General features: G+C 37.3%; 2 protein-coding genes across 10 annotated transcripts in view; both read right to left on the bottom strand.

Annotated features, from left to right (window-relative positions):
* Nucleotides 1-12,443, bottom strand: part of LOC106152647 (pleckstrin homology domain-containing family A member 8) — an 85,144-nt gene that overhangs the window by 43,907 nt on the left and 28,794 nt on the right. For all 9 annotated transcript variants that reach the window (XR_015332718.1, XR_015332717.1, XR_015332716.1 and 6 more), the window contains 2 exons: nucleotides 12,164-12,442; nucleotides 289-374 (listed from right to left, as the gene is read on the bottom strand). Coding sequence is in view for 5 of the 9 variants with exons in the window: in XM_087003473.1 (XP_086859599.1) it covers nucleotides 289-374; nucleotides 12,164-12,442 (365 nt within the window). In the remaining 4 variants the exon portion in view is untranslated. The remainder of the gene's footprint in view (nucleotides 1-288; nucleotides 375-12,163; nucleotide 12,443) is intronic.
* LOC147763595 (uncharacterized) lies at nucleotides 7,136-12,157 on the bottom strand. Its single transcript, XM_087003480.1, has 2 exons — nucleotides 9,930-12,157; nucleotides 7,136-8,270 (listed from the first exon to the last, which is right to left on the bottom strand). The coding sequence occupies exon 1, from the start codon at nucleotides 11,126-11,128 to the stop codon at nucleotides 9,935-9,937; it is 1,194 nt and encodes a 397-aa protein (XP_086859606.1). The 5' UTR covers nucleotides 11,129-12,157; the 3' UTR covers nucleotides 7,136-8,270; nucleotides 9,930-9,934.

A 12,443-nucleotide genomic window follows, 5' to 3' on the forward strand; every position in this document is an offset into this window, starting at 1 on the left:
GCATAACTTCCATATAGATGGCCTGATCATGCTGATATTCGAACTTGACCTGGGTATTATGAAAGTTCATCAGTTCTGTAAGTTTCAAGCCAAAAGGTAAAACGGTTTTTCACTTATCGTGTTATCGGTGGTCAAAGTGCACGACGGGGACAACAGACGCAGGTGATGGCTATATGTACAGACACATCTGTGTCTGTACATAAAAAGAACAAAAATTTCCATTACTTAAAGTTAGGCAGCCAATATTACTATTTCAACAATATGTCATGCATGAATGCACACACCTACCGAATATGGAAACCACGGCTTTGCAAGACTGTAGGAATGTTTGCACTGGTATACCACCATTTGCTGCTAGTTTGATGTCCTGAAAGCTGGAATATTAGGGTGATAATCAGGTTCCATGGATATACTTAACTGACAACTCAGCAAAGCTATCAAATGTACAGACCAAAAGCAGAAAAAAACATGAAAGAAAAACCGCCTAATCTTTTAATAGTCTCTCCGCCTCTCACACGCCTACCCACACGTCGTCCCTACTGGGTACAGTCATAAAATCTTGGCTCCGTTCGCCATCTGGAAGCTACCTGTGAAAAAGAAATGAATTGGCCCGTAGAGCAGCTATGAATCGGGATCAAAATCGTGAAAACACCCCCCTCCCCCTTTCAGTTTGATCAGGCGTAGGGAACAAGGCAAACATCAGCATCAGAATGAACTGCACCCTCTGACGAGACTGCATACGCAAAAATTCTGCCCTCCTCCTCCTCCGTCTACTGGGGCTGGGTATCTCCGTGAATATCTCAGTGAATATCTCTGGTTACATTTTCTCCGTAGATAGCCGATTCATTGCTGCTCTATGGGCCAATTCATTTCTTTTTCGTCTCTGTTTTGAAAGATAATAGAACAGAAGAGCTTTTTTCCTTCGATCGCCTCCAGCCGCCATGCTTTCTTCACCTCGAGTTTAATTGATGAGCATGCGCACTTAATATTTCTCAGGTAGCTTCTGCATGGCGAATGGAGCCGAGATTTAATGACTGTACCCCGCAGGGATGAGGTGTGAGAGGCAGAGAGACTATTAAAAAGATTAGGCGGTTTTTCTTTTATGTACATCCGCCATATTTAGTTCCAGGATTTGTAAAGCCTGGCTCAACTCGTTGTGAATGCGATCTTATATTGCCCGTATATGACTTCCTATTCAAGTTCAATAGTAACTATGGGTGTATCTCTGCTACTTATGGAGTATTTCACATTTTATTTTCATCACTGAATATTGCTTAGTTGTGCTTTTTGACATAGCATCCCAGCAGGCACAGTGACACTCAACAACAATGAAAACAGGTTGGGACAGGTTGAATCGTCGTTGATCTACCTAAATTCAATGTCAAATCAATGTTGATCCAGCCATGTCAAAACACCGTCATAATGTGACGTTGACTCAACGTTGTATTTTGGTCGTTGACTCAACGTTCTTGTTAGGTCGTCATGATGCAAGACGTGGATCGTAATTTAAAATATTAATTATTGCAAATGTGATACTATGTTTATCAATACTGTAAAGAACTTTCTCAAAATATTAAAAACGGTGCTTTAAAGTAAAAGTAACAGTCGTTTTGTGTTGTTAGTGAACTAGTGAATTTTCTTAACTTGTTATTTAGAAATACATTCCAATAAACTCCCTCGCAAGATCAGCTAACACAAAGATGAATAACTCGCTGTAAATGTAACAAAGTGATGTTAATGATGTTGACAGTTCACTGTACCCTGTTAGGCCACACTTTTTTATTTTTATGGATGACATCCTCCTGAGACCCCAAAATCAGGGAAAAAAAAAAAAAAAAAAAAAAAAAAAAAAAACAGTCCAGAAAAAAAAAAATACTTTAGTAAGGGAAAGCTGTCAGTACACAGCTGGAAACACAAATTTACCACAGAAACACGTATCAAACTAACAATATCTCTTTATCCATGCTCTCAAATAATTAAAGCATTGTGAAAGGTAACAAGGCAGCAAAGCTGTCAAATGTACAGACAAAAAGCAGGAAATAACTATGCACAAAATAGGCTACTGTCAATTCTGATGCAAAAGTACATTATGTTAAACTGCAAATTCAACATCAAATTTTAATTATGCTCAACAGTTAATACCAATGTAAGTAAAATGTGAAACAAGCATAAGGCTTCAGGCCCATGGGAGTTCAAGTTCACACTTCGAAAATGTATAACTTCCAGAAAATGAAGCCAATTAGACTGCTTTTCCGACTCAGGCTGCATTTTAGTCCTGTTTTTCTTTTTTGAAAGTTTGGCAATCATAAGTAACATGGTTTTCCCATAATGGTCATCATGGCAGCAGCACCCAAAATTGTGTTTTCTTCTATTCCTATGCAAAATAACATAATGGTTAACAGCATAATGACCGCCAATTTTTAATAATAAAATATACGTATCATGGATTTTCAGAAAATATGACTAGCATGGGTCTTCAAGCCAGTGGAACTTCAAAGTCACACCTTGAAAATGCCAATATGTGAAAAATTAAATTTTCAGCGACAGCGACAGTGATGACAGCGACGACAGATGCAGGTGATGGCAATATGTACAGACACATCTATATATATTTACTGTACTGTTTGAGAACAGTAAGTGACATGGTTTTTCTTAAATGGTCATCATGGGAGCAGTGCCCAAAATAGGTTTTTTTTCAAATTTTGATGTAATATTACATAATGTTTAACAGCATAATGACCATCAATCTTTAATAATAAAATATTAGTATCATGGACATTCAGAAAATGTGACTAGCAAAGGTCTTCAGGCCCATGGAACTTCAAAGTCACACCTTGAAAATGCCAAAATGTAAACAAGACAGCACTGTTCTGAAATGGTTTTTTTTCCATTTTTAACAATTTTTTTGAACATAAAACAAAATTAAAAGTTTACTGCCATTTTTATATAATCAACCAATAAAATTGATGAGATGGGAAAAATATCACTACAACAGTGTTAAATGTCCAATTTCCATTCTGAGATTCTGAACATAGTGAATGATTGAATATAACAAACTGCAATGATATTTAGAAATGTATTTCTAGAAATGCTAAGACAGTGTTTAACAGCTTTTAAAGGTGCTCTTAAATTATTGAGATAATCTGGTAACATAAAGTGATCTTTGTCATTAAAAAAATTTGCAATAATGTTGCGAATAACTTCCTTATTTTGCGATGTAGCAACAAAACTGATGTTGACAGTTGTGTGTAAGACTCAAGTGCAAGATATCAAACGGCCCCAGTGACTTCAAGTAGCCCCAGTGCAGGCTGGTGCAGATTTTCTCTAGTCAATAGAATCATAAAAAAACCCTTTTTTACACTACATATACCTGTATACCTGAGAAAGTGAGGATTCTTAGCATTAGTCCAGTAAATGAATGACATGGGTTGGAAAAAAATGTTAACAAAGGTGTTTCAACTGAATCCATTCCAGTTCTGGGCCAAATTAACCCAGATAATTCTTTACAGGAAACCACCCATGGCAAAGTGCCAAAATTCCAAAATGGCTGCCAATGCATAGGGGAGGGTGTCTTATGTGGGCATATCACAGAAACTGTGTCACATAGAAACTTGTGAGAGGTATCATTTCAATTGTTCAAAGGCATGACCATTCATTTGAAAAAAGTTTAAAAGTTTATACAGTGTAGTAAATTCTTCAGAAACAATAGCCCGACCACAGGGCAGGCACATCTAAGAAGTTACCCAGCGGGCAAATCATTGAAACAACGTTGAACCATAACATTGATAAGACGTTGGATAAACGTTGGACTGAAAAGTTGCATCAACGTCAGATAACAATGTTGTATCAATGTTAGACAACAACATTCCCAGCGGGCAAATTATGTTGTTTTAACATTAATTTTTATTATTGAAACAACGTTGAACCATAACGTTGATAATACGTTGGATTAACATTGGATTTGAAAGTTGACTCAATGTCAGATAACAACTTTGTTTCAACATTCTTGTTAGACAACATTCTTGCATGAAAAGACATTAAAATGACCTGAAATGTTTTTTTGTTTTTGGTACAAAACACAGGTACACAATTATAACTTACACTGTAAAAAAAATCCAAGTGCCTGCTTTGTCTGATTTTTTCAACGCATTTAACTCCTAAGCATGTTTTGCACCTAAGCATGGTACACCTTTTTAGCCTGGATGTTTTAAGCAGTAGGACATTTTTGATGGCTAAATATATGTAGGGTATATATGTATGGCCTTTAAGTTAAAATTTCCAAGGTTTTCAATTAATATATATATTTATTTTCTTATATATATAACAAAGTCACAGTCACCTCAACCTATCTATAACAGGGTACCGAGAACTGTCAACTTTATTAACTTCACTCTATCACATTTACAGCAACTTATTCATCCTAGTGTTAGCTGACCTTGCAAGGAAGTTTATTGGAATATATTTCTGAATAACAAGTTAAGAAAATTCGCAAGTTCACTAAAGACACAAAACAACTGTCCATTTTACTTTAAAACACTGTTTTTAATATTTTGATATAGTTACAGTATTGATAAACAAAGTATCATGTTTTCAATAATTAATATTTTAAATTACGATCCATGTCTTGCATCACGACGACCAAACAACAACGTTGAGTCAATGACCAAAATACAACGTTGAGTCAACGTCACATTATGACGGCGTTTTGACGTGGCTGGATCAACATTGATTTGACATTGAATTCAGGTAGATCAACAGCGATTCAACATCTCAACCTGTTTTCAACGTTGATCCAATGTCACTATGTCTGCTGGGTACTAGCCCTCCCCGAAATCAGCCTGCCCTACTTTATTCTGCCTAATTTAATATATGAATCAAACATTAATTCTAATTTAAAATTATTTTTAGAAGAATGTGTGAATACTATGAAGTTCCAAATAATTGTACCATCCAAATAATTGTACTGTGTGGAAAAATCTTAGGAAATTAGTAATTATACTACCCAAATAATTGTACTGTGTGGAAAATGTTTGAAAATTAATAATTGTTCCTTGCAGAATAATTGTACTGCATGGAAAAAGGTTAGTAATTCCCATGTCTATTGTGAAAAAAGCCATTGCTTTGAAAAGAAATTTATTTTTCAAAAACTTTGCATTCAGTTTGAACCTGAAAATAATTGAGCAGTGATCTAAGCTGTGAGAAGCGCATCTTACATACATCTAATTAGCATAAGATTTAGCAATCAACTACGGTAATGTGCTTAACAGTTCGACTGGTGCAATCAATCCGACCAAAGAAATTATTTTTTAAAATTATATTTTCTGGGCTCAAACATTTAGACCAATCATCAAAATCATGCGGCAGAATTTTTTTTCTTGTTCCGACTGTTCAACCATATTGTTGGCAAGACTTGGTAAACTTTCAAACCAGTGAAATATTGTCAATTGTTGTGCTTTCAATAGCTCTCGACAATAAGGAAGAAACAATTAACTGAAAATCTTATCTGGAAGCGTGATGTGCCTGTCATTTCTTTTGTGCCGGATGACAATAATAATGCTTATCGACATAAAGTTTTTGCTAATTTAGCAGACTTGCCTCCGCTGACTGATTCGTCGGGCATGTAACTGGTGAGAAGGGGGGGCATTTTGAAGAATAAAAAAATTTGCTCAAGATTAAACCAAATATCGACAGTGGGTTAGATATGTCGTAGAACACCTTCACATAGACCCTATAGCGTTTGCTAGCAATAAAAAGTTCGAGAAGAATAAGTAATTTATTTTCAAGTTGGACTGAAATATATATGCAGATGGGGATACGTGCTTGAAGTCAAATACCGCAAGATCCTACATTTACTACAGTCAACCGAAAGATCAGCAGGATTGACCGCCCAGACTTCTTGGTGCCAAATACCATGCACTGTCAAATTCTGACAAATACATGTGAGCTTTTCACCGACATGGAAAATAGATTTGTGAACAATAAAAATGACATCTACCCCTTCTACTTTTAAGAAAATACAGTTACTTATATGGCAGTAAAAGGGGCATTAAACGTTGATATTATTGAGAGTAATCCATGAAGAACACCATTCCTATGACCCCTCCACCAAAATAGAACCGTCTTCATTAACATGTGGTCTGTGCTAGATATGCTGGAGCAGACCAGATCAGACCAGTCTCTCATTTTTGCACTTGATTGATTTTAACTTTAAATTATAAATGCACCTGTTTTGTGAAAATTATGGCCAATAAATGATTATTTTATGTTCGGATTGTATCAGTGGGGTTTTAAATATGCACCGGGACTTATGCACAGCTAGTGTATAAAAATAAGAAAATCAGAAGTCCTAACAACATATGTCTATCAGCTCAGGTAGGCCCCCGTAGATTGCCTTTTCTCAATGTTTAATATGACATGATTTTTAAATCATGTAAATGGTTTGAATCCACTAAAGCTACTGGTTTCAAATATAAGAGAACGGGCATTGTTTACAACACCCGTCTCGGGGGAAAAAAAGAGTCCCTTTTGTGTAATGAATAGTGAAGAGTGTCATGAAATAAATAGATGGAAATTACAAACTTTTGTCTATTTTAATCTCACGTAATGTTAGCAAATATTGTACACAGCAAAAATGAGATTTAAATAGGAGGTTAAAATGTGCCTGAAACACATGATAAGCGAAAATTTAAAAAATTAAACGAGACTTACCTTGGTTAAGTCGAAGTTTGATTTCAATTCTTTGAGTAAAGAATTGAGGGAGGGCTTAACTGAGATCCGGTTGCGCGCGCAGGGCACTTTTCAAAGTGTTTGTCACATTAACCACATGGAATTAATTACATTAATTCCCCACAGCTCTCTTCCTCTATAATACAAGCAATGAGCTGTAACCCAAAGTTGGGTGGGAGGGTGGCAGTTAAGCCCTCCCTCAATTCTTTACTCAAAGAATTGAAATCAAACTTCGACTTAACCAAGGTAAGTCTCGTTTAATTTTTTAAATTCTTTTTCGTAAGAAGAATTTCGTTGGTCTTAACTGAGACTTTAAAGCTTGATGTGACAAACATTTCATTCATTTCAAAAGATTCTTTATTTACCCAGAACTCCATCCTGGAATCTGTCTTGATTACTTACAATGCGCTTGTCATAGAACTTCGCAAAAGTACTTTTCTTAGACCAACCAGCTTTGTCAATAATGACTGATATAGGTACTGCAGAGGCTTTTGCCTTAGAGGTAGCTGCAGCTCTAACACTGTGAGAGCTAAATGTATAAGTGTCTATACCAGCTCTACTCATAACAGTTTTTATCCATCTTGCTACTGTGTCTCTTGCGACATTATGATGTGGTTTCATGTAACTTATTTACAAACGTGCACAGTTCTTGTCATTTCTCATGACTTTCGTGCGAAACAAATATTCCTTCAATACAGTATACACACAAAGCCTCCTGTCTGGAGGGTAGGCCTTAAAAGATACTGAAACAACATTATAACCTGGCCTATTTTGTTTTAAAGAACCATCTAACTTGAACAAAAACTCAGTTCTCAATTTTTTATAACCTTGAAAACTTAACAACTGCAAGTTTGTGTACGTGCAGCTTGAGTCAGAGCCATGAGCATCACTAGCTTTAATGTCAAATCTTTGAGAGTTATATGCTTAACAGGAGAAAGTTTCCTCAAATATGTCAATACTCTTTCCATATCCCACACCTCTGTGTATCTGGGTTGTGATGGTCTGGCTGCAAACACACCCTTCATGTATCTGATAATTAATGGGTGATTTCCAATTCTGAATCCATCAAAGTTTATTCCTAAAGCTGAGAGAGCTCCACGTGCAGTGTTCAAACTCTCATAACCCAAACCTTTATTAAATTGTTCAGTTAAAAACTCGATTACTGCTTCCAAAGTTGGCGAAAGTGGAGTAATCGTCCTTTTACTACAGTACTGAAACCACCTGTTAATGTGTGTGTTATATTGTTTTTGTGTCCCTGTTTTCCAAGACAACATAAGTATTTTGGTAGAGTCCTCTGAAAATCCTCGTTCTCTGAAACTATTCCTGACACTTTGCAAGCAATCAGTCTTAATTTCCCTTCCAAAGGGTGTTTCAACTGCAGGTGAGGAAGTCTTAAAAGATTCTTCTTTTTCTGTATTATGACTGGTTTCTCCACCAACAATTCCATCAGTATCGGAAACCATGCTTGTGTGGGCCACATTGGTGCTACAATGATACCTTTGGCTCTGTCCTGTCTGACTTTCTGCACACAGTTTCCCAGTAAGCTAAAAGGTGGAAACAAATAAACTGAGTTAAAAGTTTCCCAGTCAATGGTAAAAGCATCAACAAAAGAGCAGTTTGGATCAGGCTTCCATGAACAATATGTTTCTACTTGAGCATTTATTCTAGATGCAAAGCAGTCTATATCTGGGATTCCCCCAAAATTACATATCTTATGAAAAATCTTGCTGTCTAATTTCCATTCAAGATCATCCTTGAATTCTCTGGAAGCCTTATCTGCTGCCTCATTATTTTTGCCAGCTATACGTGTACATGTTAACCAGACATCATGTGATATACACCAAATCCATATGTCACATGCTACTTTATTACAGTTTTCAGAAACTGTGCCTCCCATGTTGTTAATGTATGACACTGCCGTAGTGTTATCTGACATCACCTTAATATGCTTTGACTTAAGATCACGTTTGAGGGACTTGAGTGCATTCAAAATGGCCATTAATTCTAATACATTAATAGGCAATTTACCCTCTACATCCGTCCATCTACCTCCAATATTATTGTTTTTATAACTTGCACCCCAACCTAGAGTGGATGCGTCTGTATGTAAAGTCTCTGAGGGGTTTGGTCTAGCAATAACCCTATGCTGGGATTTCAAGTTGACAATCCACCAAATTAAATCTGACCTCATACTGTTTGATATTATCATGGGTGCATCATAGTTACCCTTCGATTCTTGTAAAGCCTTAATCTTTGCTCTTTCTAACTTCCTATAGTACAGTTTGCCATAATCCACAGCTGAAAAACTTGCTACTAACAACCCAATGACTCTCGCCACTTGTCTAATAGGTGCCTTTGAAACATTATACAACTCTTCGCATGCAGAAATTATTTTCTCCTGCCTGTCAAGTGGCAGTGTTACTATCATTTTGTCAGAATCAATAACATTTCCCAAAAATTTTAACTTGCTGGTTGGTCTCAAAACTGATTTGTCTTCATTTATGATGAAACCCAATTTGGACAGAAGTGTAACTGTTGCATTTAAGTTCTCCGTACATTCTAAATCATCACTGCCAATTATTAAACTGTCATCAATGTACCCTGAACTAACATAACCTAAACTTCTCAGTTTCCCAAAAACTGGTTTAAGAAGTTTTGTAAACAATCGCGGGCCTTCACTGACCCCATTGGGTAAGCAGGTATATTGGTAGATTTTATCCCTCCACTAGAATCTAAAAAATTTTTGCTGTTCATCTGCAAGTTTAATTGAATAATAAGCATGACGGATATCGACAGACCCCATTTTTACATTTTTGGTTATCAATGGTAGGGTTTTCTCAAAGGTTTCCATCTTAAAATGCTGATATGGAATGAACCGATTTAATTTCTTTAGATTCAGAATTAATCTGTATTCACCATTTTCTTTTTGTCTCAAAAAAAATCGGTGATAAAATTTGGCCTGCTTCACTATTCACAGGAATAATCACTTTCATGTCCAATAGTTTTTAAATTTCTATGTCAATAATGGACATTTCTAACCTATTAAACTTGCAATTTGATTTCACAATGGCGGGAATCCCACCGTTGAAATCTAGATTAATATGACAATGCTTTACAATGTCAAGAATAAATAGGTCACTTGTAATCAGTTTCCATTGATCAATAAAGTCAGCCAATCTACCTGCTTCAAAATAATTATTTACCTCATTTATTGCTTGGGCAGATTCCTCTGTCCCCTGCGTACATAGTTTTTTGCAAAAGAAGGCCCTGCTCCAGGATCATCCTGCCACACTCTGGGTCTTCCCCCTCCAGTAGGTCGATTAACACCTCTGTACACAGATCCACGGCCTCTGGCACCACGTCCTCTACGTCCTCTGAGAGATCTGTCAAACAATTTATGTTCGATTTTTGAGCAATCCTCTATATCCCTTGCCATTTTGGGAAGATCGTCTCCAAATAAAAATTTCTGGCTGTAAGTCAGCTCATGACTGCAGAGGTGAGCATATTCTCCGCTCAATTGCGGTTTCAAAAAATCTTTCCTTGTCATATTTATCTGCCTGTTCATATGTCCCATGAGTGCTAGGACATCGTTGCAGTTTTCGATCATGCTGCCAAAATGATCACTCGTGTCCTTTTCTGGATTCCTTTCGTATAAGGCCACCTGGTTTACAGTTTTAACTAAAATGTTTGCACCTTTAACCAAAGTATGTGCTATGTTTTGCATTTTCCTATCGTTTGCTTTGGTCCAACCTGGGACCTGGTCCCATATCAACTGGTTGGTTTTCATGACTTGCAGGTAATCACAGTTACCTGGCCTGTGGTTCTGTTTTATCAACTCGTTTAAATGTTGTTCGTCCAGGCCATTCATAAAAAGATCGTTCACAGTTTTGGCCAGCACATCATCCACGTTGTCGGCCATTTCCTCCGACATGTTAAACTTCTTGGCCATGTGCTTAAAAAGGTTGTCTTCCGTGTCGGGAAGATACGAGTCCAACTTCCTTTTTTCACCCGTTGTGCCTGCCTCCTCCGGCTCAACACATTCATTATCGACGTAAACTTCGTCGTCATACTGAGAATATTGCGCCTCCATATTATCAATACGGCTGACGATGTTCTCTAACCTGCCGTCCTGAGCGTCCACAGAGGCTTTTAAAGATACAAGTAATGACATAATATTATCCTCTGACGAGGATTTCTCCACAGACTTAGGGTTTTTGGAACCCGACTTCCCTTTACCCTTCCTGCCATCACTCACGTGTTCAGGTCCATTTTTAGTAATGGTACTACATGTAGTTTCGTCCGCCATGACACCACGTGTCCAGAAGCAGACGACGAAACCTGACTGAAATTGCGCCAAATACCGTTGCAAACGGCAAGACCACTGTCTATAACGATATAGCATGCACCACGTGCACAATAAAAATCACCCAAAACCACGTTTCGGTGAAAAAAAATCAGCGCCACTAGACAAATTCGCCCTTCAACCAAGGAGTATTGCACCAAGACTCCTTGCTTCAACCTAAAGTGCCCTGCGCGCGCAACCGGATCTCAGTTAAGACCAACGAAATTCTTCTTACGAAAAAGAATTGCACTTCGGGTAAGATGGACGTTTCAACAGATGCCCCAAACAATCTGACATTTTCAAAGGTTTTTATTTTTATATTTTGATCAATTCGACCAAAATGACGTCTCTGTGAAATTAATTAATTAATCTTGGTCGAATTGTTTGGCATATTACTGTACATAACATTACTAAAATGAGTTGGCATATCTATTGATGAATTTATCCATTGATTATTTGAAATTAGTATATAGCTGCAGGACTCAACATTTATTTTAAATTTTTGGTCAGGCTTACTGCTACAAGTTTTATCTTTCCCCAGCTAATTTCCACTCCCCCCCCTCCCCACATCTAACTATAAATTTCACAGAAATAAAATCACTTATCAAGCAATTTGGTAAAAAGGCTATCATTCCACTTTCATGAAATAAATGTTAAGAAAATAAGTGTTAATGTCAAATTGGCATCAGGGTCTTCAGGGTTTATTTGGTTATGGATGTGATTATGACCCCATTCCCATAGACATTTAGATCGATCTATCCCCCTGGGGAGTCACACTAGCTGTAAGGGGATAATTAACTATGGTGCGCCCTCGGCTAACAGCAATTTAGTGTGAACCCCCAGGGAGTTAGGTTGATCCAGATGGATTGATCTAAATCTCTGGGCATGCAGTCTATGACATCATCAATGATGCAAATACCCTGGATGTATCTATTCTACTTATGGAGTTACAAGGTTAGAAATGTCAAAGAAAACTCAAATTTTTGTCACACATTGTACCATCATTTGTGAAAGAGGTAGCAATAATTGTATTCTATAATCAAACTCATTCACAATCACAATATCTTTAATAATAGAAAACCACCTTTGAATTACCTAGGTTTCATGTTAGAGAAGAAGGTATGCACCATCCTACTTTGGACAGCCTCATCCCCCTCGCCTTCTGGCATTCTGCCATTGGTCTCCTCTTTAGCCTGCTTGTAGAGTGGATTCCATTCATGTGTTTTGATGGCAGAGGTATTTGGATGGTCTGTGGGAGAGTTTGAGCTGGTCCCAGAGGAAGATATGCTTTGCTGCTTTGTATAGGTTGTCATGCTGGCCAGGCTATCAAGGTTATGACGATGCTGGTGACTTTTCTGACCCCTGGGGGAGTGTC

This window comes from Lingula anatina, chromosome 2 (genome assembly GCF_051362555.1).
Source record: "Lingula anatina isolate TDL-2025a chromosome 2, LinAna3.0, whole genome shotgun sequence".
NCBI lineage: Eukaryota > Metazoa > Brachiopoda > Lingulata > Lingulida > Lingulidae > Lingula > Lingula anatina.

Excerpts from the sequence above, each read along its gene's own strand:
- LOC147763595 (XM_087003480.1), bottom strand. The coding sequence starts at position 11,128 with ATGCTATATCGTTATAGACAGTGGTCTTGCCGTTTGCAACGGTATTTG.